This window comes from Taeniopygia guttata, chromosome 5, assembly GCF_048771995.1.
Source record: "Taeniopygia guttata chromosome 5, bTaeGut7.mat, whole genome shotgun sequence".
In the NCBI taxonomy this organism is placed as follows: Eukaryota; Metazoa; Chordata; class Aves; order Passeriformes; family Estrildidae; genus Taeniopygia; species Taeniopygia guttata.
In genome coordinates this window covers 35,865,791-35,891,030 of record NC_133030.1, presented here as the reverse complement: position 1 = coordinate 35,891,030, position 25,240 = coordinate 35,865,791, and the positions used below count along the sequence as shown (strand labels likewise).

The 25,240-nt window shown below is 36.2% G+C and overlaps 1 protein-coding gene and 1 long non-coding RNA gene across 3 annotated transcripts in view; one reads left to right on the top strand and one right to left on the bottom strand.

The window, feature by feature from the left end:
• Window positions 1–25,240, top strand: part of LOC140684299 (uncharacterized) — a 36,639-nt gene that overhangs the window by 4,695 nt on the left and 6,704 nt on the right. Inside the window, exons 3-4 of one of the 2 annotated variants that reach the window (XR_012056372.1) lie at window positions 2,601–2,691; window positions 14,909–15,082. This is a non-coding gene — a long non-coding RNA (uncharacterized lncRNA). The remainder of the gene's footprint in view (window positions 1–2,600; window positions 2,692–14,908; window positions 15,083–25,240) is intronic. The other variant, XR_012056371.1, reaches the window with a different exon arrangement.
• AQR (aquarius intron-binding spliceosomal factor) overlaps window positions 14,578–25,240 on the bottom strand; it is a 47,265-nt gene continuing 36,602 nt past the window's right edge. The window contains exons 30-35 of the mRNA XM_012573906.5: window positions 23,754–23,925; window positions 21,329–21,499; window positions 20,527–20,612; window positions 19,545–19,719; window positions 18,134–18,247; window positions 14,578–15,098 (exon numbers count right to left, since the gene is read on the bottom strand). Of these exons, the coding sequence (XP_012429360.4) occupies window positions 14,853–15,098; window positions 18,134–18,247; window positions 19,545–19,719; window positions 20,527–20,612; window positions 21,329–21,499; window positions 23,754–23,925 (964 nt within the window). The 3' untranslated portion in view covers window positions 14,578–14,852. The remainder of the gene's footprint in view (window positions 15,099–18,133; window positions 18,248–19,544; window positions 19,720–20,526; window positions 20,613–21,328; window positions 21,500–23,753; window positions 23,926–25,240) is intronic.

Below are 25,240 nucleotides of genomic sequence, written 5' to 3'. Positions count from 1 at the left end.
ATTAAGAGTGAAAGTGAAGGGAAAAGAATGGAGGCTATTCTGACATTTACATCTGTCTTGATTGGTGGGCTCCAAAACTCATTGCAATCCAAAAGTTTTTGAGTAATCACCTATTCATTTTTAATTTGAGAGAGATGGGGAGGGAAGAGCAAATTAAAGAGGGGCTCACAGAGATCACTCAACATTCTCATTCCCGGTGCACTGCTCACAAATCCTCCTGGGACTCAGGGCCACAGACACAGGCTTGACACGTTGGTACCTGTGGATGTGTAGTTGGGTGTGTGACAGAAGTGACATGAAGAAGCAACCAGGCAATACTCCAGTACTGCCAGGAGGCTCCTGCTAGGCTTGAGGAGTAACTTAAAGATTTTTGTACATTGGAGGCTCCATTTTACCAGACAGTACAATCACTGTGTTGAAGTCACACAGCAACATTTATAATTGAGAAGGAAATCTAATTACAAAACTGATTTTTAGAAAATGGAGTTCTATGCAGAACAAAATTTAACACATACAAATATTTTTAAATCAGCTTTCAGCAAAAAAAAATCTGTTTTTTTAGAAGTTTCTCTCAATTCTGTTTGATTATTATGGAGCTATAAAAGAGGGTGAAAAGAGAAAATATTTGCACAGTCATTCTGTCTGTGCAAAATAAGTCAAACAAAAAATATGCTTTCATTCCAGCACTTAAAAACCAACCTACAGGGAGTCCCTCAAATGAACCACATACTAAGTTTATTATGTGTAGGGTTTGACTTTGAATATATTTATTTATCTTATTTTTAATATCAAAAACACATACTGTGCCCAATCTAAATATCATGTTTCCACCTGATGTATTAACATGAATGTTAGATGAATGTTTAATGTCTAAGTTTTATCTGTCTGCTCTGCCCTAGCAGAATTCACAGCTCCCATGTTAATACACAGGGAAAGTTAAATGTTTCAGAGAACAGAATCAGCAAAAAAAAAACCCCCAGTGAGTCACCTCAGTCAGCACTGTGTATTCCCTGATCCTATCCTCTAAAATATTAAATTTCTCCTGTGTATCATCACCCAGTTCAGCATAAGATGATTCTTGAAGGTTGGGGCTAAATGAGGACAAGGGTATTTCTGAAATACCATTCATCTTCAAAGCTTAGATGCTCTTTTTTTGCCAGTTTGGATTCACAGCCTGAAACTACTTTCTAAAGGCTCAAAAATGCATCAGTTATGGCCAACTTTATTTTCCAAAGGCTTTTTCATTGCAGTTGCTTATTCAAAAACAGCATATGTAATCCTTTTGTGTTCCTACTGAGGTAGAAATACATATACTACCTCTCAGAGCCAAGTTCAAGGCAGTTCTGGACAGCTATTACAAGAGTAATTATGGATAACTATACACAGGATTGAATCTCTCACTATACCCTAATGATTAGGTGCATCATCAAAAAGAGGTAATATTTGAGATATTAAGAGAGATATTTGGGGGTTGTTTCTCTATTCTTCCCTTTCAGTAGTTGAAAAGTAACTGGATTACATAAATATTGTAAACAGCCTTGGAGATGGTTCTCTAAGCTGTAGGCAGGAAAAGATGGACTCTGGTTTCCTCAGGCATTTTCCTGTACCCTTCTTCACCACAGAGTTTTCCAAGGGTCCTGCAGAACATTATAGATTAATCTCTACATATGAAATAGGTTTAAATAAAATTAAAATCTGAAGCATCACAGCCAGAGAACATCCCTGTAGTACCCAGAGTGATACCAAAACCCCTGCCGAAGAAAATATATGCAGTCATTTGACTTCTACCTAATCAGTAAGAAAAACATTCCTGACTTTAATTCTTGACTTTGCAAGCATGGTATACTTTCACTGAATTGTCTTTGCACAAAATCTTCAGGGAGATTTAAAAAAGGAAGCTGAAATTCAGAAGTGACATCATATAGCACCATAATGCTTTTACCCCGGGGAGGTTTGTGTCTTTACTTTCACCAGTATTACTGTCACAGTAATATATGTGTTTTCCACAACCATGTTGGAAATAAGTATCATTCCTGCATGCATTGTTTTCCTCTAAGTCTTTCAACAATATCTCATCAGCCCTATAACCTAATTCTTAGTTACATTCAGGTCTATCTCCACAATATAACCTTGGCTGCCCTATCCTCCTGTTTTCAATCTTTTTTAATTAATTAGGTTTTGACACTGAGTTCAAAACCTGACAAATGCATATATATATCTACCTTTTCCAAGTAAGCTACCTTCTAAAAGTACAAGGTATCATTACTCATTTTCACTACAATAGCTTCCATTGTATATTTTAGGAGACAAATCTCTGGATTGTTAAGGTTTCTGTGACATGCTCAAGAGAAAGGTTGTTCAGACCTGAAAAACAAGGATTAACAGAGTAAACAATGAAATCCAACAGCCTGCAGCTGAGAGCTGGTCTGATGCAGAGCTGTCTCCTGGCACAGGAGCTGCCCATTGCATGCATCCTTAGCTGTCCATTGCACGCATTCTGAGCTGCCCATTGCATGCATTCTGAGCTGTCCATTGCATGCATCCCGAGCACGCTGCCTCCCGACACGCGCCCTTCAGCAACACTTCTCGTACTTCATCAGGTCCTGCTGAAGCCAAGAGAGGAGAAAGGAATCCAGGGAGGGCACACAGGGCTACACCTACGGGCCAGCCAAGAAACACCAGCACAATGAGGTAAAATAATCTCCATGGCATGCAGATGGCAGTGGTTTCTGCCGTCTGAAACCACTGACATGGAAAAGAAGGGTTGATTTTGACTGCAAGTACATATAGAGATATATAGATAGACCTCTTTTGTTTGAATTTTATTTTTTTGAGGGAGGGATTGAAAGATATTTTCAGCCAAGAAAGATCTGTTTCCTCTATTTAACAAAAGTCTAACTTAAAAAATACCAAGTCACACATGCCTTCTGGGGTTTCTTCCTGAAGAAAGGAAAATAACAGATTCACTTTAATAAGTAGCATTCTAGAGCAGGATGACTTAAATGCAAACTTTTAACACAACTCTACAAAGACAAGTTTCAATATCCCTTCAATGCACAATAAAATATTGCTATAGATGAAGAATAAAATTAATGTTTGGAAGACAATACATTTGGAGTATAATACATTAATTAATCCCAAGGATTAAACTATGGCTAGTCCATAAAGCTTCAGAATATTGCAGGCTGACAGCATTGCTTGTTTTCTGGCTTAATGAGGAATAGACTGCACACAACTAGTAGCAGGTTAATTGAGTTGGCATATCTGCTGGTTCTTTTCATTATCACCTAGTCCCTGTGATGAGCTTTGAGACTATGTGCTTTATTTAACAGATCCATCAAGCCTCTTATCCACCAAGAATATTAACAGCTATCTCCCCAATGACTCAGCTGTGTTGTGATCTGTCAGAGTATTTTATTTCTGCCTTGCCCATTCTTTCAGTTGACTGGAAAATTGCAGATATATTTATGATAACACCACACAATTGAAAAAAAAATCTGCTGTTTTCTGATAGTCTTGTGAGAGGTCCAACAACTAAATAAACCTAGAAAAAGGATGCAATGCAAAAATAAAGCATCATATCTAAAATAATGAGACATTTCTCAATGCTTTAATAATTCATAATTGAGATTTTATGGTAAAAATACAAACTACTCAGGAAATTCTTTTAAAATTAGAACCCAGGAACTCTGTACACTCTTGGTTATCAGATGACTGCTGTTAACTAGTTATATACACAAAGGCTAAACATCAAGGAGAGTGAAAGAGAAGCAAAAGCTGGGGTAGTAAAAAGCAGTATTACTCAGCCTAATGAGAGATAACTGGATATGGTACAGTATTGTTGAGTTAAACAGATTGCTCTAATTCAGATGCTAATGAACTACATGAACAACACACAGGAAGCACCTGTTTAAAATCACAACAAAGTAAACAATTACATGAAAAATAAGAATATCTCTGGGTGTGTGGCAACATACACAGTTCCATTTCTTCAGATAAGTTCTGCTTGCAAAGCATTTAAAGTATGATCAGAAAGAATGTCTTCTTGAACAGTATAGCTTTACCTAGAGAGTGTTGCTTATGGACTAATTTCATAATGATCACACTAATCATACTAACACAATCACACCAACATACTACTGCAGTTTTCATCATTCCTGTTAATGAAAACGGACCAAAGAAGAGCTCAAAGATAGGAAGGTGTGGATTAACTAGCTGAATTTTTTTTGCCTTATGATATCATACTGTAAAGTACACAAAGTTATCAATTATGAGTAAAACCAGAAAAATATATGGGAAACAGCCTTCCTTACCTTGACAGCACAGATTTAGGGCTTTCTAAATGATCATATTTTCTCCAGTGGGCATTCACCAAAGCAGGAAACCAATGTGAATACAATGTTCTCCTCTTGTGTCACCTGAACACCGCCAACCCTGCTATAGCCAAAACACGGCCATGCCACAGCGACAGGCGTGGGCTCAGCAAGGCTCATGCCTCAGGAGGGCTGCAAGGAATGGAGGGACTTCTGTAGACAGCAAATGTCTCTCAGGAACTGAGGTGCTCCTGAGCCTGACATTCCCCAAATTCACACCTGTAAACCAGCAACTATGGCAGGAAATAGCTTTGTGCTGGTTCATGGAATCCCAGCTGGTGGCTGGGCTATCTGGAACTGCTGGGCAAGGACAGAAGTGTGCAGAAGGCACAGCATCAGCCACAGACTGCAATATCCCAAGAGGCGATGGCTGCCCTGAAAAGAACCATGTATGTCACCTATTCTAAGAGCTGAGGATGCAGCTTCCAGCCTCAGCTGTGCTTTGGCAGATGCATTTCAGTGAATACAGTAAGTTTCTTCTGATCTCAGCTACAAGAAACATGAGGCAAGGAAACTAAATCCAGACACTAATGCATGTGCATGCTGTGTTTTGATTAGTGAAAACTTCCTCCATTCCTTCCATGACAGGAATAGAAAGGAGGGCTAGAAAAGTTTTGCAGTGATCTTACAGAAAACTTCATTGTGATGACTGTGAAAGAGTATATTCTTCATGTCATTCACATGGCATGAAGCTGAATCAGGTGAGCTGGAGATTGGATATCAGAAAAAGATTCTTCACCCAGAGGGCACTGGAACAGGCTCCTCAGGGAAGTGGTCACAGCACCAACTCTGACAGAGTTCAATAAAATGTTTGGACACTACTCTCAGACACATGGTGTGACCCTTGGGGATGGTGCTGTGCAGGGCCAGGACCTGGACTTGGTGATCCTTGTGGGACCTTTTCAACCCAAAATATTCTGCAATTCTGTGATTTTGGTACAGGCATACCAAAGAAACAGGAAACAACTAGACAGGGAGGAAAACATGTCCCAAAAGCCCCATGCGAAAGCTTCTGCTTTTATTCATTATACAAGCACTTCCTCAAATCCTCCAATTTACTCGTCTTTGCCATCATTTTGCTAGATGACATGAACATTCTATGACTTCTAGGATATGTTCAGTCTGTATTTCTGTTAGTGTATTTGGTAATTTTTTAAAAGGCATTTAACAAATGCTATTGTATAGACAGCTTTTTTTATAATTCAACAATGTTTATGCTTCAGAAAATTCTGTTAAAATCCACTTAGACTATATTAAATCACATCAGAGTGAAATGTTGTAAGATATTCTAAGTAACTTTCTTCTTCTGGAGATATGTCAAAGAAAGTCTCTGCCACAAAACAAGTTGAGCATTTAGTTTAACAAAGCATCTTATAGTCAATGTAAATATATGTTGATTTGAACTATGTCAACATTTTTTTTCACAGTGTATATGAAGAAGTTGGGTTTTTTCCATAAATTTATTTCATCACTGAAGTTGCTAAACAAATATTTTGGTTGAAAATTTAAGTATATGGATGTCATGATATTCACAGTTATAATGCTGCTGGCAAGCCTGACAGCTTGCCAGCTGAAATTTTAAACACACAGTCAACTTAAGCAAAAGAACAAATTCAAATAAAGAAAATGCACAGGAAACAGCAAAATAATGGCACTGTATCTTCAGTCTCATATTTGCTGAACAGTCCCTTAACATTAATTTGGAGATGGTTTGAATTTTTTCTTCCAATAGAAAACAAACAAAACCTTCACTCTAAACATGTACCCACAGAAATAATACTGCAAATTAGTGCTTAATTTCTGATTGCCTTTCCTGTAAATCTGTCTTCAAACTTCTTAGTTATGAATGTATTTAAGACGTCCCAAATCTGGCTTCAAGCTAGAGCAAGACAAGAAAGTACAGTCTTTCGTGTTCTAATGGGTGAGGGAGTTCCCTAATTTAAGCAGATTTTAAAAGGGTATCAAAATGGTGATAGTCGAAAAATTTAGTGAAAACATTATGAACACATTTAAGTATTTTCTCGGAATTACCCAAGAGATTGTTATGAATAATTGTTCCTTGTCTTCAAGACTGCTGATTTGTAAAGATACTGATACCCATACAGCATAGAGGTAGATCTGAAAGGAAAAACCCCTATCCAACCCAAAACTTCTGTGATGTAAACATCAATAACCATAACCTGAAAATCTGCACATATCTCCTACCTTATGTCACAGAATTGTGTGGCTTAGGAGAGACTTTGATGTACATGGCTGACATTGAGTCAGGCAGTGGCAGTCTGACACTTCAGTGTTACAGTTACCCTTATAAACCTTATACTTTTTTTCACATTAATCTATCAGAGGCTCACCTTGCAAGGTGAAGCTTATGTTTTTCCCTCAACTGTGTGTTGAATGTGGCCATATCCTTAGTGCAAAAAGCTGCAAAAAGCATTCAGCAGTTACCAAGCTGAGAAGTTCCTATCAATAGCAAACTGAGGCAGAAGGCAGAGGGTAGGGGAAGATTCCCACTAAGGATTTTCTGGTTGACTTGAGGAAGAGAGCTTGGCTCTGCAGGCAGCAGTGTGAAAACAGTAACAAACACAGCTGCCTCTCACTTCTCAAAGGAGAAAAGTAGCCTAAGGTGCAGACAGGTGCCAACTGGGAAAATATTTTATCAAAGCAGATGTATTTATAGCTTTTACAAGATCTTGCCAGAAGAAGCATGGAGCTGTTGTTACATTCATAAATTAAAGCTAAACCACTGAGGTACATATTTAGCTCACTGCTACACATTACTGGGCATCTCCTCACACTGTGCTCAAGGCATATTATGCACCTCTGATCTAATGGTCTCACCAGTTTATACCTATTGCCTTTCAGGTCCCAGTTACTTGCAGCCATGCAATCCCTTATGAAACCGTTTGGGTAGCAATTTTTAGGACAAATTTATATGTGGGTAAATTTAGCATCTTTCTCTAAGGTCTAGGAGAATCAAAACCCAAAGCTTCATTACCTTGGGTGAAGCATGCTTTATCCAGTACTCTCCTTTGCTGGCAGAATTCAGGAATGTAAGAGAAGGATTGCCTTCTCCACACGTCCTCCTCCATGGTAAAGGAGCATTAGCAATAACAATAACTTGCATTGGCCCTTTATTCTACTATATTCATTTTGGAACACTGTAAGGCATCATTTCTAAATGTAATAAAATAAATGCAAATAGAATAACTGTAAATTTGCAGGACAAACCCTTTTATGTTGTTTAAATTGAAAGGCTTTTTTGCATTTTTACTTAGAAAGAAGGCATGGCTACATATTCACTCATAGTTCCTAAAAAGGAAATAGTATCAAAAACCTGGTTTAAACTAATAATTTACAAAATAGGCTTTACCTTAGAGTTATATAAAATCTCAGGCTTCATACTGAAAAAACTGAACATATCTGTGATTATAGCAAGAGATTCTCTTTAGAATCAGCTTGATATAAATTTACCACAAGGTATGCATGTATACTTCCACTGATATTTGTGTTTCAATAGATAAAAAGTTTAAGTATTATACCTGCTGTGTTATCTCAGTATTTCTTTCCAGTTTACAGTGATTGTTTCAGCTCAGAGTTACAGGAAGGTACTGAGCAGCGAAATGAGCCAGGAGCAGCAGCTGTCCCCAGCGTCTCCTCTCATTCCGCAGCTCAGACTGACAGAACGCCAGTGGGTGAACACTGCAGGAGCAGGGAGCAATCTGGGACAACTGTCCCATCACGGAAGTATCTGTGTATGCAGGAACAAGATTAGTTCATAGTACATTAGAGATCAAATGAGATAAAGAATTGAGCCTGTGAAAATTTCTTAGCATTTCTTAGGTCTGAGTAAAACTAGCAGGTGCCTCAAACGTGGACAGTGTGGACAAGGAAGGAAACCATATGGTACTACATCATTTACCAGGACAGGAAGGCAGGCCATTTAGGACAATTCCAATAGCTTGAACTTTATGAAGATTATAGTGAATCACCTACTTCTGCACAGAGGTTGGCCAATTTTCAAAACTGGGACTCAAGTGGTAGCACAGGAATGGCTCAACATCCAAACATATTTGACCAGAATTGGTCATAGTTTGATATTTTCTTTTTTTGTGAAACTCCAAATTTTAAATTCCTTTCAGTGCTAATTGGATCAACAAACAAAACAACAGAAATTTTAAACAATCAGATATGTTGGGGTGGCTTTTTTTGGTGTGGGTGTTTTTTTTTTTTTATTGGTTGGTTTTGGTTTTTTTTTAATACTGCACCTTTTACTTTCTATTTCATCCCTTGACTTCTTAAAAATGTATCATTCATGTAAGGGAAAAGTACATTATTAAACATAAGTGATTGAACAGTTTCTATTTGTTGTTTGTTTTTAAATAACTGCCCAGCAAATTGCAACATTAATGCAACATTTTGGGAAAAGCATTGCTTTGGGAAAATTGTCATCATGCCTACAACCTCATTATTTTCAGAAACAATATCCCATAGGAATTTCCAAATAATGTAATTTATTTTCTGTTTGAAACCCCATAGTTCATCACTTAAAGTTTGTGTAAAACACATCTGTTGCAATATTTTAGACACAAAGTTATAATACAGAACTGAACAGGAGACAGGAGGCCATGGGTTCAGGCCTTGCTCTCCACAAGATTTCTCACTACTACACATCAGCAGAGATAAGAGAATCCAGATCAACATACAGTAGGATATCAGTAAAAAAACAGTCTGCAAAATAAGAACTCAAAATTTTCTTCAAGGTGAGTATGTAGCATTGTCCTCTAGAATCTGTATGAAATCACAAAACTCCTAATAGAGACTTAGTAAATAAATTAATCAAAGAATAGTAATTTTCTGTATATCTTTCTCATATGCAAAACCATTATCTCTTCTTATCTTAAACTTAGGTTTAATTCAGAGTTATATACAGGCCATATTTGGATTTGCATGAGTTCTTTTCAAATTTAGATCATACATTATTTTGCATAATTACAACTCAGCAGTTTTTTTATTTAACCCTGATCACATTTCCAGGGGTTGACAGTGACAGACAGCAAGAAAACCTTTCCACAGTTTGACTTTCCTCATCCCAGTTAGTCCTGTTTCAGTGCTCTTGAGTGTGTCCTCAGCAGAGGAGGATTATCAGTGAGTCGACTTCTCCCCTCTCTGACTCAACTTGCAAGACATGGTCTCATTTTAGAAAACAGGTATTGCCCAATAGGATATGACTGCTGCTGCCAAAAATCACTCTGCAAAAACAGGGCAAGCCTAAACTGCTGTGACTTGTGGTCAGAAAAAGAATCTTTGTGCCACTGTACTGATCTTCTCCCTACCCACTCCTGCTGCCCCTGAACTACTTCCTTTCTTCCTTTACAGAAGTTAAGACATGTTCTGTCCCTAACGACTGTCCCATCTAAAAATAAGTGCTCTTGACACACAAGAGATGTCAGACTAGCACAGCAGGATGCTGAAGCGTCTCTAGATGTGTAGCAGGGCTTCTCTTACAGTGGGTTGCAGCAATTTAGGAATTCACACTTGATAAATGCAATACAGGCGGCTTCTTTTTATCTCTTGCAAATGGTGCCAGGACTGATGTATTCCTGATCCTTATTTGGCAATCCAGCTTGCTTCTCTTATGCTGTTCTATGGAATCACAAAATTCTAATGTTTGATTAAGTGAATGTGCACTGTTATTGTACATAGCTTTTTCGCTGACATCTATAGGTGACCTACGTCATTGTCAGCAGCTGACTGAACCTTTTGTTTGGATCTACATTTTCTTAGAACACACTTGTACAGAAACATACTCTGCTCTGGCAGTGTTTCTACAGCAGAAAGATAACACCTGAACTCTGGGAAGTTTCTTACCTATAGCTGAAACAACTCCTCTTCAGCTTCTTTTTGAATCTCGTTTACCAGATATACTGACAAAGCAACAGGCTACTCTGTATTACATATAATTAATGCTATTGCTTCATTCAATTATCCTTGCCCTTGCTCCTTTTTCAAGGTGAGTGAAAATCAGCTAAATAAAACACACTATCTTTCTTAACAGCAACATATTACATTATCCCTTATATTGGTTAGATTAAGCTAAAGCCCTGCCAGAGCAAGGCCCGGAGAGATGATCTGTCCTTTTACCTGCTCTAAGTGTGGGGAAAAAAAATCACTTTCTCATTTCTGCGGTAGTGTTTAGTCTGAAATACTACTATTTAGAAATTGAGAAGGAGTAACTGCAATTATTGTTTTTCTCTCTCCTCTATTCTCTTTCATGTAGCCATTTTGTAGATACTCATGTTTGCAAGTTTTGGAAGTTTGAGTACTGTGCTTCTTCAGATACCTCCCAAAAACTTAGCAAAATACATTATTTACAGAGGATACTTAGCTGAAAGCCTTTCAAGAGCATTCTTCTGCAATTTGCAATGGAAACAACATTCTTTGAAACATTATGCATATGAACATTACACTGTTATTGGGCTTTTCCAACAGGTACCCAAGCAATCAATATTTTGAGAAAAAGGACTGTAAAAGAACTACACCTGAGAAACCATACAGCAAAGGAAACATTTGGGCCATAAACAAAGGGCTATAAAAACAGCTTCCAAAACTTGCACAAAAATGTTAATTTTTGATTGATTATCTCTCTTGAGAGCATTACCATATTTGGCAAAGGAAACTATGCTGTCATGTATCTTAACAGCACTCCAAGCTTTTTGACTGCTGTGGGCTGTGGATTCATTTGTTGACCAAGACATCATTCACTTTTGTCTGCTTGCTACAAGATTTCAAGTGTTACCTACTTCTTGTTTCAATAGGATTTTAGGTCACTGAGCTTATCCAGCATGTGATCATCACCACCTCTTGGTCTTCTTTTAAAAGAATTCAGTGATTTCAGAAATCTGGTCTCTCTGGACCTGTCAGCAAATCCATTCTGTTAAGAAACAATTTAATTTCTACTCCTCTTGAGAATACTTTTCTTCAGGATTCATAGCCTTTTACATGCCAGGAAATGGCAAGATCCATTCCAAGAGGGAAGGAAACTGCCAGTGCTTGCTTCTCCTCCAAAGGAAGTTAGTTCCTACCTTACTGAACACACAGAGCAGTACTCAGTATACACTACTAAAGCAAATACAATGTAGGTTAGCAGAAAGTAATGGCACTATCTTTAGAAGTTCATCCCTTATTATTTTATTTAATATTACAGATTATATATATATATTATGTCTTCCATTTACTTGTCCCTTCTTTTCCCCTTGGCAAAATTGCTCCTGAATGTTCTAGTTCTGACTTACCCACCACCTTTGCCAAGCCCTTTCAAAGTCCATACAGACTAAAGCAAAAGCAAACTCTGCTCTGAGAGTTACCAAGGCATTTTCTTTGATAATACCAAAACCTGCACTTACTGCATCAGTTCAGTCACAGACAGAAACCAGCCTGTATTTATATAGCATTATTTCACCTATATATGGATGGCAGAACCCAAAGTAAATTGCTCTTTACATTTCCTTTTCTGGCTATTACAGAAATGAACAGAACATTGCCTTACATTATCATTTTTACATTAGCACTACATCAGTATCCAAGGGTTGAGCTGTTTCCAAACCAGTCTCTTAAGCAAATCTGCAAAGTACTAACTAAGTTTTACAGGTTCGGTGCAAGAGGAAAATGAGGCCATTTATGTAAGGGTTGGCTAAATAAATATGAAGAAAAACCACTAATAGCTCTTTAGTTTCACTCAAATGTCCTTAATGGATTTTTTTACTCTATAGCTTTGGAACAATAAAATAAAACAATTTTATATCTTTTCCTCCTGTTCATACCCTTAGGGGATCTTGACATCAGACACATTTTAATTTTGTTCACTAGATTTTCATGCACTGCTATAATAATCTTTGAAATAATGTTTAAAAATAGTTTTTTAAAGCTACTTTAACAATTATTTCATTTAAAAATTCTATCTTTCTTAAGTAATTAAATTTGTGTGTATTTTTTAAAATTTCAATACATTTAGTTTAACAACTGAGTATTGTTGTTCACTTGAATACAGATGCTAAGTCCTAAGCAAATATTGCCATTGGAAAACAAACCACATAGATCAAAATTACAGTTTTAGACTCCTTCACTTCTCCCATGTAATCCTTCTCGGAAAAAAAGGTGCATCAGTCATAAAAGACTATTTTGGTGGAAGAGACGAAGTTCATCCTTTACCAAAAATTCTAAACAGAATTATAAAGCTTTGGAAGTAAAAGGCCCCAAATCCAATCTCACACTCCAAAGCAAAGCCTCAAGAACTTTCCAGCTAGAATGACAACACGATTTTCCCGATTCCTGAGGATGTATTCTCCTAATGCATCCATGTCTCTGAAAAAAGGCAATTTTAACATGTGAAAGATGGCATTAAGGATAATGCAGGGCCTGCTCTGTTCAAGTGATCTCAAACAAAAACCTTCCACTTTTTTTACAGGTGCTTCAGAAAGCTGCACATTAAAGCTGTTCAAGCTTTTACAATTGTTTGCAGTTCCACTGCCTCTTCCTGCACTTTAGCCAGAAAAAAACATCCATTGCCACTCCTCTCATGACTTCAGGTCTGTCCAGGACAGGTCCATCCTTGGCTGCTGCTCCACAAGGACTGAGCCAAAGGGACCAGACACGCCTGGTGCCTGCACACAGAGCACAGCATGGCACAGCCAGGTGTGGACACTGTCCACTGTAAACTGCACCATTCAAAAAGGTCTCTGCAGCCCCCTTCAGCTTCAGGTGTTCTTTAAGAGTCATTCTGTCCTAATTTTTTTATAGAATCTCTGTCACTTAAATTACTCATTTTAGAAAAAAGCCCCAAACAACTGGAGAATCGTTTTCAAATTCTTAAAATACTAAAGCAAGTATATGACTGTCAGACTCAGTATTTATAGAAAATTAGCTGGAAAACAAAGATGACAACCCTCATCTGAGCTAGTTGCTTGTGGCCCGAAGGCTGAGTATTACTCAATTCTGCATGAACATGATTGCTACTGCATGAAACTTAATACCCATATGTTCAATTCAAATCATTCTTCCAAAGCAGGCAATATTAAAAAGTAATAAACAGTACACTCCCTTAAATCAAAACACACAAGGATAGAAGACAATTCTGCATTATTATTAGTTTCCTGTTTGAGAAAACTTCATTTCAGCAAAGGAAGAACATAAAAGAACACCATGTACTGAAGGTAAGTACTTAATTTGCTACTCCTGAGCTCCCCTCTGAGAGAAGGGGAAGAATGATTTCAGGAAGAGAGGCAGATGAGATCCCCGCACACACAGACTGGTATGCAATAGATGCATTTCATGAAGCTTGGCATACATTTAATTTGATACCATTTTCTCCTGTACTATAAAAATAATACGAAAAAATAAAAAATGTCAATGCTGTTAAAAAAGCTTGAAAGTTAATTATTCTCTAATCATTCTAGCAAGTCCATCTGGCAGCTTCACAACTGCAACACTTGAAATCCAAAAGTGTTCCCTTTGCCAGCAAAAGGTGTTATTATGGCTATTGCTGTGTTTGAAAATCTACTTGGAAATTCTAAAGTCTCATTAAACCACTGACTAATTTGACATGATGGCAAGTATTCATAACATACAGAATCAGGGACAAATCCTTTCTCTGATCACTTTATGAAATGTGCACACTCAGAAGTTACCCTAAAAAAAACCAATTCAACCAGTATATCATTAATACTAATAATGTATGTTTTACATATCCTGCATTCGGGGAACTACTTTCTCTTTTCTTCCTCATGTGGCTTTAGCCTGGGCAATTATTCTTTCTTCTTCAAGCAAAAGAAATGTATTTCAAAACACTAATTTAGAACCCAGGGTTGTTGAAAAGCAGTATCCTTCCTTCTTCTGCAAAGAATAAAAAACAACATCAGAAGTTAATGATAAGAAATTGCTACAAGTATGTGGATCCTGAGAATCCACTATGGTCAAAATTCAATAAAGCTTTTCAACACTTTCAAGTCCCACGACAATTCATATTTCTCAGACATAATATCATATATCTTAATGAACTTGAGCCTATGCCTAAAAGCACATGCACAGCTATGCATAAGGAATTTTCCATGGCAAAATACTAAGGAAACCATAAAGCATGTCTGACCAATATTGAATTTACTTAGTGAGGTTTAACGGGTGACTGAATTAAGAGTCAAATATTCCAAACTGGTATAAAAAGCATCTTTACTGAACAACTTATAAAAAGGAAATAATATCATTTGAGGTCATTAAACAAATTACATGACCAATAGTGATAAGAGCTCAGTAGAATGTTTGCCAAACATCTTGCTTGTTCACAATGTACTCAGTGAAAAATATACCAAACAGGTATTATATAGGCAACCTCTTAATGAAAGTCAATGTAAAAATAGCAATTATTTTTCCAACTGCTCTCTTCCCTGCCAATTTCCCAAAATGCATTAAGGACAAGGATTCCATCAATCACTTTTCAGTCTCATTCTCAGGTTCACTGTCTCCACTATCACTGTCTCTTCCAGGGTGTTCTGGCATTTTTCGATGTACATCCATTTCCTCCACATTCAATTCTCCTTCCTTCATCGTTTCTTCCACTACTTCACTGTCTTCTGCTGCATCTTCCTGCATGCCCTGAACTTCACCTTCTACTTCGGTCTCTCCAGTTTGTGTCGGTTCTGGTTCTTCAATCATGGCAGGTGGGGGCAGTAAATGCTGGATGATTGAAAAAGGAAGGATTTTAAGTTGTTACACTTTAGCTTTAACTGTTCATCTTAAAAATAGGATTTTGTATGAGGTAACAAGTGAATAACAAGCACTTAAAATTTAGAAGCTGTAATGATTTATAAGCACTTCATGACTATATACAAAAAAAATTAGAATAATGGTCACAATAGAGTCATCTTAGATACATTTTTTTATGGAAAAGAGGGTGTTAAAATCTTAGGACTTCCAATTCAAGGACAAAAAACATATTTCATTACCCCAAACACTCAGACAAGTAATAGGATTATGGTACATCTTGGTACATATGATACATACATAGAAATATAGTACATATTTCTACCCTAATCTCATCTGTTACCATTTCAAACTCCAAGATATGTTTAACTTGGTTTTTGATGCCATCAACAGGCCTGTCTTTAACAATTCATACCCATAATTTCCCCTTGCAACATCTTATAAAGTACTATGTGAATGTTATCTGTACTTACACAATTTAAGTTTCACTAACAGTTAAACAATGCTTAAATATTTTCACAAAATACTTCTGAAAAAGTAATTTTGTGTATTCCGAGTCATTTTGTGTATTCCAAACTTTCAACCAAAAAAGAAGTTTGTAAAACATAATAGGCTGGAATGGTAGTCAAGTAACACAACTGGACAAAAAATACCAGGAATACATTGAGCTGAAGAGTATGGATGAATGCTATAAACTGCAGGCTGAACAGAAACACTCATACTTCTTGCAGTCTGACATGATGGATATTTCTTCAGGGTATTTTGGATCATTTTAATGAATTGCAATCTTGAAAATTCTTTAGCTTTGTTTTGCTCAAAAGGCAACTTTGTATCACATGACAAATGAGGTGTTTAATTACAGTGAAGTTTTACCTTCAATTAGACGACACTAATATTGAAAATTTGCACAGGCAAATCTACAAATCAATTGTGATTACCAGCAGAGATAAAAAAAGCATTTTCTATAGACTTTGAAGTTATTAAGACTGGTCTCTAAATCCATCTGCGCACAGGAAAGCACAATTCCAAACCAAAATCTTACAAAAATAAATTCTTGAGGTATGAGACAAACTCAGACTTTGGTGACTTACTTAGATGCACATTGTGCTTTGTGACAACAACTGTAAAGACCAGTATAAAAAAAGGAAAATAATAATGTTGTAGTGAATATAATACAAGAAATTTAATGCCAGCTTTGCTTTTTTTCAGTAGTTCACTTCTCTGCTTCTCCTGCTAGGAGAACGTGATTCATTGTCACAGTAGGAAAACAGCAGTTTTGTAACTAATTTTAGCTAGCAATGGATAAGATTAGGATTCCAAAAAGAGTAACAGGTATTTGCAGGAGAATCGGGTCCATATTTGACTAAGGTGTCCAGCAAACGCTTTGCGGTAAAATTTAGATGCCAGCATCTGCTTTTCAGGACATGTATATACTTCCCTGTTTTGACATTTATTATTCATTTACACCTAAATGTGGCCCATCTACTGCACAATCTACTAAGTCTTAATCACATAATATTTTGCATGGTTTAAAGATCTCCAACCATACTAGAAAAACTGGCTTCAAAGCAAGTCTTGTCAGATGCATATAGGACCGGGTTTCTAAAAAAAACAGTGTGAGTTTACTTCACTACTACTAAAAAAAATTACAGTAAGAAGAAATTCTAGTAGTGTCCTCTTTGTATATCCCCTTTTCTTTATAGCACACAGGTAATTACAGCATTTCTCCAGAATAGTCAGAAAGTATCTTCTCTGTCCAGACAGCCTAGAAAAGGCTTTTTCTGGGTAACAAAACACTTCAAATTTGGCTGAAGCTTTCTCTCAGAAATAAAATTCAGAAGTCACTGGGTAAGAACTGCAGAGAAAAATAAATTTTCTGTCTGAAATTCTGATATTCAGTTAAAGAACGTTTTGAGTTCTGATCTCTATTGATTACACTGCTCCATATTAGATGAAACATGCAAGTGAAAGAAAAAAAAAAGGAAGAGGCAGAGACATCCTTGCATTAAAGAATGGACCTAGATCTCTTAGATTATCTGTTCAAGCACAATCATGTTCACACTCTCTTCCCACAGTCAGCTAATACAGAATGTCTTTTAAACATCATTTTTTTCCACTTTTGGAAATCTTTCAGAAGAGCAAAAACCAGTAAAGGAACTTCAGAGTACCATGAAAGATTATAGGTAATAAAATATATAGGTACTATATAATATATGAAGAACAATACATAGGTAATATGAAGATAACAGACCCCAGACACTATGTGAAAGCTGATGCAGTTAAGGGGTAGCATTTAAGACCATTCCCTTTCGCTTTATCTACCTCTAGGCTTTACAGATCCAAGTATGCTCAGTACATTATCTAAGCTACCTTAATGTTCCACTTATTTACATGAGACTACAAAGACTTTCTGATGGGCTCTAAATTCTGCTTCAGGGATTAAACACTGACAAAATTAGGTACAGAAGTCTACAACTGCTTTGCTTGATGCTGAAGTAGGGCTGAAAAAATTTCTCCAGAACAAAAAACACTACAGCTGCAAACCAACCTGGATAATAGGGCGATTTAACAGGGTTAAAATGGTTTCAAGATATGATCCGGTCTTGCTCTCACAAAACATTATTACATCATGCAGTGGTGTTATAATCCAACTAGCTGAAATCCCACACTTACCTGAAATGTAACATGCAATTTTCCTTCAAATTAACACTAGACAAGCTAGTTCTTTAATATTAATGAATAATATTTTTGGCCCAGACAGAGCAATCAAGGCACTTGTCATCAATTACTGATAGATTTGGGGCCTTAAATTGAGGCTTAAAACACCACAGATACACCTTTTGCTACTGCAATATTTTACAAGACCTCAATATTCTCACTTCCAGTCACTAACACTTTTTGAATTTTAAATATAACAGAAACAGACTCAAAATCATTTTTCAGTAAAATAGCATGAGAAGCTGTTGAGATTTATTTTAAATGCTTTCCAGAAGTTTGAAGGTCCTTACCTGTTGATGGTGACGTGTACTCTGTATCATGTGCATATACATATTGTACACAAAGTTAGCCATTTGAGGCATGTTCTTAATAACATGTATTTGGTGAGCTGGTCTTTCTCCATTCTAAGGAAGGGGAAAAATATGGACATTCAGCAAACAAAGAAAAACAACCATTATTCAAAGGTTATTTAACTATATTAGAAGTCAAAAGCCCTGAGAAATTAAATAACGGTTTTCAAAGAAAAAAAATAATGGTGAATTCTCTGGAAAATTAGGAAGCATAGGTCTTACATTTTGGGGAACTGTATTAATCATGATACTGCAGCCTGAAGAAGAAACATTAAAAGGAGAGGCTGGGTTCTCCATGAAGTACATTTTGGTCTCGAGTAATTTAACATACTAAAGGCACAAATTGTTTATGATCAGATTAGGATTTAGCCTCTTGCCTGCTGCAGCCCAGCTCTTTACTCACAGTCACTGACCTTGCTTGTTGCATTCTTGTTGCACAGTTGATCTGAAAGTTTCAACTGAAAGGGCTCCCTCCCAAACTTGTCAACAGCATTTAAGACCAGGAAAAGAGTTGTAACTGAATTTTTGGTGAATGCAGGCATCCCTTCTCAAAGCTTCCGAAAGCAGAGCAGATATGCCCCTTTGTTTCTTCATTTAGCATGCAGCTCTGTGTGCCCTGTGCTTAGATCCTCAACACTAACCTTTCCCCAAACATCTAGTGCATATTAAAAATTAGGTTTTTGTACTTAAGAACCTAGCTCAGCAGCAAAACTCTTGTGGTACTGAAACCAATTTTAAGAGGAAAACAAATTAACCTTTAATCCTGAATTACTGAGTTACATCTATCAAATGAGAAATGAGTAGCTTTATGTAGCTTTGCCTGAGAAAGCACATAGTTTTGTTTCACAACAAGACCAAAAACAAGTAAGAACTAAAAAAATATTTTGATCATGAAAGAAAAATACTGAATCATTTACACAAGCATAAATCAGGAAAAAGCAGGCACAACAGTTACTGATACTTAAGTTATACTGATAACTAACTTTTGTGGAAACATTAATTAAAACCAGCTGGTGTTTATCACGACAAAAGATAACTCTAAGTAGGTATTAATATAATCACAGAATCATTAGAGTTGGAAAAGACCTCTAGTATCAACAAAATCCAATCATCAAGTGGCACTGTTGAGTTCACCATTAAACTATACCCTCAAGTGCCACACGCATACCTTTTTTTAAATATTTCCAGGGATGGTGATTCCATCATTTCCCTGGAAATCCTGGTCCAATGCTAAGAAGTAGATGCACCGGTCTAGCAGAGAAAACACTTTCACCTCTTACAGCCCACTGAAAAAAGTGAGCAAACACAAACACCCATTACAGATACCAAAATCCAGTGCAGCTGTTCCTACCTGTCTTGCAGTTGGAAAACATTCTGTGGGAACAATATGGAGGTGAAGTGGTCGAGCTGTGAGTTGGCTGAAAGCTGGAGTTAGCTCAAAACAGTTTTGAAATAGTGATACCCTTGCGAAGATATAAAGTCCAAGTCTGGCTCTTGACATGGCAACGACTAATCGTCGTACATCCCTTCAGAAAATAAAATCAATCATGTTATTTTTCATTGATGACACACTTGCAATAAAAATAACTAGAAGTACATGGGACTGTTAAAAGAAATACAAAATCATCTGCCCAAATAATATCTTGTCTTTATTTTTTTTTCCCTACACATTGTTTCAATAACTAGCAAATCCTAGTACCATTATATAGAAACAAATATATTGGTTCACTGTAGCAATAACACTTTGAAAAACTGCCCTCTACTGATTTCCTACACCTCAGAAGTTGAATACAACCATTGAGAAAAAATCCCAATAGAATTTCTGTATGTGAATGACTAAAGATGAATTTGATAACTCATCTATCTACCTAAGATCAGACACGTCTTCCTCCATCCCATCCCAAACCAGAAGTGCAAACATTTAAAACTATACACAATAATGCAATTTATGCAATGATCAAACACTTCTGATGCAAAAGAAATAAAAATCGTGATTACAGGAAAGGATCTATGAGAAAATTTAAGCCTGCATTTGCTCAAAAAATACTACAGTCCTATAATTCTTCTAGGGTGAAACCAAGGTCAACCTATCTGCAGCAACATAAACTAATTATAGGGTAAGAGCCATTATAAAAGGGTAAGTGCTCAAGAAGAGGGTACCAGACAGTTATAAAAGGAAGTCTGTCTGAACTTCATTATACACATAGCATTGAACTTCACTTCTACTACATACTCATAAAATAGAATCTTTTGTATAATGGACTATAGACATATTTCTGTATCTGATACAGAGTACAAGTACTGCTATGGCACTACAAGATGCTCTTACATACCTAAGGTGGCCTACAGCTTTGGTACGCACTAGAGAAAGCAGAATATAATCGTTCTGTTGGCCTTGAAACCTGTCCACAGTTGTTACCTACAGAAATAAGAAAAAACCTTTATAGCTTAATTTTTGCCATTTCAATTAAAACACGACACCAAAATTTTAACATCAATTGTGGACTGAGATTGCAGTAAAAAAGAAGAGAAAATTCTTTAACTGATTTAGCTGGCCTCTAACAAAAAGCCTGTTTTTTTTTCTGGTATACACTGGGAGGAGCTTTTTTCTGATTGTATAATGTTTCTTTTACTTATTTTTATTTAAATTTGTCAGAGAAGTGAGGTACTAATATCAAAAGATTATGGAAGCCGTTAGCTTTGCAATACAATTTTAACCTGCAGAATTAGCACCAGATATTTATAACTGTATTATTTATTTGTTTCTTCAGATTAATGATCTATTCTATCAAATAATTTCCACTCTGGGTGGACCTTTCTAATGATGTGATTTTGGGAAATGATGTTATTATTGAGGACAAACAAATGACAAAAAAAGAGTTATTCTGTTCCACATAGCCTGTAGTCTTTTCACCTTCACTGACTTCACTCTGTCAAATTATCAACACACAAAAACAATGGCACTCATCTATGAAATTCCTTAGAATGTAGGTTCATAAATACATGTGGTTAAACAGGAAATACTTCCACAGATACCTGTTTAAGTATATCTTAAATTAGCCTGATTTTCAATATGACAATTTAAAACCACAGAAACCAGAACTATTGCAATGGCTAATATACTTTCAAAGTCACCTTGTTTGGCCTTCCAATTAGAGGATTGTTTCCACATCGCTGATTAATGACATCACGTATCAGGTGCTTCTGTCCATTATATGTTGTCAGGATACTTATCCTGTCTGCAGGATAACCAAGCAGGCACATATACATGAAGACTGCCACAACATACTCTGCCTCACCAAGATTCTAAAGTTTAAAATAAGAGAAAAAGACAAGAAGAAACAGACAGAAAAAGGGTTACTCATCTTGTAAGGTTAGAAATAACACCTGTGACATTGTCAGGTATTTAGACAAATAATTTAGTGCTGAGAGAAATGTCCCTAAATCTGACGATTCTTTGCTCACTTCATACAAGCCATTTTGAAAGAAAGGAAGAACCACAAGTAGCTTTAATACCTGTGGTATCATTCTCACTCCTTTTCAGACAACTGCTAAAAATATCTATATCAATATTATTGTAAGGCACTGATTTAAACTTTTCAATATTTACTCAAAAGTTCCAGTCAGCCAAAAAAGGTGCAATGACTCACTCCCCAGTAAACTGAAAGTATGAACTAGTTGCACTAGTACAAAGTCCTTTCAAGTATTAATTAGGAGACAGACATCTGGATTATGAAATCCAGTTATTTCCACTGCAGGCCATCCTATTCAATTACAATTTACCAGCGCTTCTTTCGTATATTGTAACTTTCTCTCTCTGTCTTTACTTTATGAGTCTGTCCCAAAGTACCATTCTTCTGGCTACAGGAAGCTTTGTTCTATTTCCAGACTGAAGTTATTCATAGCCTATTTAAATCCATTTTCTGTCAACAAAAATTATCTTTCAGGTTAAAAAGTTGTTCTCAAATGCTGACATTTACTCCTGCTCTATTTATACAAGGAATTTTATCCCCACTTGGCGTGTGTTTGAATAGGCTGGACATACCAGCCTCATTTATTTTTTCTTACTAAGTGGGCTCCGCATTACATGGAAAATGCAGTTGGCCAGGCATATCAAACACCTGTGGGTGTAAAGCTATTCTACAAATTTTAATCCCCTGTAACTCTGAAAAGAAAAGCCCAAATTCATGACAAGAACTATACATGACAGCAATCTGTTATCCCATGAAAAACCTTGAATGCCACCAACATACTCTGCTAAATATCACTCAATTATCAAGATCACCCAAAAAAAAAAGTAACAGTAGGAAGTATTAAAAGTGTGCACATGAGAGTATTGATATAATGAGAAGTGTGTTCTGTGTCCTCATGTCAGTGTTTTTAATCTTCTTTAGCCAAAGAGTGGTCTAAAGCAGTGCTTGCACTCTCAATTATCAGCACTCCTTCCAGCTGTTTGTGCTGCCCTGGACAACTTTTTAATACTTGCATGTTACAGTTTCAAAAACAAAATCAAAACGATCTCTCCAAACAATTCTGTCCTCAATGCAGCAATGGAATTAAAGTGGCTTATGATTAACCATTGCTTTCTTCTCTAGCAGGACACTAATTTGTACTGAAAAGTATTGAGAAGAACCCAAGCAAAAGCTACGAATATATTTCATACCTTTTTAAAGAACATAGATTCACACAAGTCTCAGTGGTCTTCAGATGGAAAATGAACAAGAATATTATCATCATAAAGTATATTGTTTGCTTTCCATAATATTAAGCAGAATGTTAACTCCATGTTTGAATTAAACTCCTTAACTTGCACATCACTCCAGCTCTAACTTTTCCAAAGCTGAAGTTTGCTATTTTAGAAGCCATAGTTTGTTTCACCAGTTTTTAAAGCAAGAAAAATAAAAGGACTGAAAATATAAGCATCTCACTACAAGTGTAAAATGTTATTTAAGAGAAATAGAGACTGTTGATGATGGCTTAATTTCAAAATTTAGTTGAGAGTTTGAACATTTAGTTGAGAAACTCCACGATTAAGGCTTTTTGGCAATTTACTTCATCCTCCATGTCTCTACAGCTCTTATGTATGCCTTTAGCAGTACTGTTTTAATCTTTATTGAATGGGCATTTTAGAATGCCTACTTATAGATCAAATCAACACAATGACTCTTCAAACTCAGGTATGAGCGACCAAGCAAACTTCAATTCTTTCTATTCAGGGGAAGTGCTACTACTAGTGTTTTTTCACTATCATGGTACAGCTGAATTACAATGGACTTTAATTTACCTTAGGTCAAAATTACGTTTTGTAATGAATTACACCAAGTCTCATCCCTCTCAAAACAAGGAGAAAACAAAATCATTTACTGAGCAAAAGCCCTGACACAATGTTTTCATTTTCAACATTCAAAACTCATTAAAAGGAGGAAAAAATCACACACAACTCAATTATCTGAGAACATGAATTGAATGTTAGTTTACTGTTTTTCATAGTCTTTCTTCACCGCAGATTTAGATCTATTGGCCTGAGGTTAATGAATTACACATGTAGTACTTCCCTTACCTGATAGAAATAAGGATTGGGTTCAGACTCTCCTACACCATTGAAGTCTTCCACATTTATAAGCTGGAAGTCGTACAAAAAGCCAGCATTGGCTGTTCTGAACTCTGGCAGAAGCTGCACGTGAGGCAGGTTACCCAGGTTCTTGTAGCGCCAGTTGTAGAGGTTGCACAAACTGTTCAAAACCACAGACACACAGCACACAGAGTGAGCTAGAGCGGCTAATTAACTCTTTTGAATGAGTTCAGATGCATATGAGATCAGGGCTTCTGCAGGTTTTCAGTGAAAAGAATTATTTTGCTAGGCAGCCTGTACATATATAAATGAACACACTTGAACAATCTATCCAGCAATATTATTTTTAGGTTGTGATTCTGTTTTGGTCTCTCTCACCAAAAACTTCAGATGTCATGTCAGGTTTAAGTCTGTTCCTCTTGATCAAACTACAAGTTTTGCAAGAATTCACGGGTAACAAAACTTAAGGAATATTAATCCTTCTTTGCAAAACAGAAGGAATAAGGAAAAAAATATTTTCTGCATTACCTGTGGTAAAGCTTCTTACAGTAAAAAGAAATTGATTTCCTTATTTATTTTGTGTATTTCCTAGCATTAGCACAAGATATGAATGGAAACAAACAAAATCTACCTAATTCTGAATGATTCCTGATATTCACAGGGACAGTAATAACAAAATGTCTAATTCACAAATGCCCAACAATATCCAGACCAGAACAAGAAGCAGACAGCTCATGGGAAAGCTACCTGTGATCGCAAAAGACAAAGCATAGGAAGGGATCTCTTAATCAAGAAATTACAAAGTGGACTTCTGCTCTGTTATCCCTAAGAAGTTCACTAAGATTTTGTAAAATAAACTTTATTTACCATCATTCAGACAAAATTTTCATTTCAAAAATCATACTGAACTGTCATTCATAAGACTAGAAAATAATATTCCAGGTTCCAAATATTTCCTACATGAAAAGAAAAAGTTCTCCTTCATATTGTTCACTACACTTTATGCCTAAAATAAAGACTTAGAACTAAACCTAGAGTAGCAAGATTTTATGTGGAGTAATTTTCTCTTATTTCTCTTCTTAACATGACACCACAAATATGCAATTTACACAATCAATAAATCTGGTGTTTAAATTATCACAGTGAAATGACAATTACATAGATAAAAAAGAAAAACTATTATACTACAGAGTTGCAGTATCTCCTTTACTATAAAAAAGGTTTTATGTTCTTGTGAGGACAATCTGCATGTGTCCAATCTCTGGATGCATCTCTCCTGAAATACTACAGAAAAGCACCCTTTTAGGGAATTATTCCCTTTAAGGGAATTATTATATTCAACACAAAATGTATCCAATTTTAATTTAACTTTGAATATACTAAATGTTAGTTGAGAAAAGAAAGCTTCTGTAAAGTCTCATTTGTAAAAAAACCCTGAACACTTAAGACGATTAAGTACCTTTGAATATAATTTT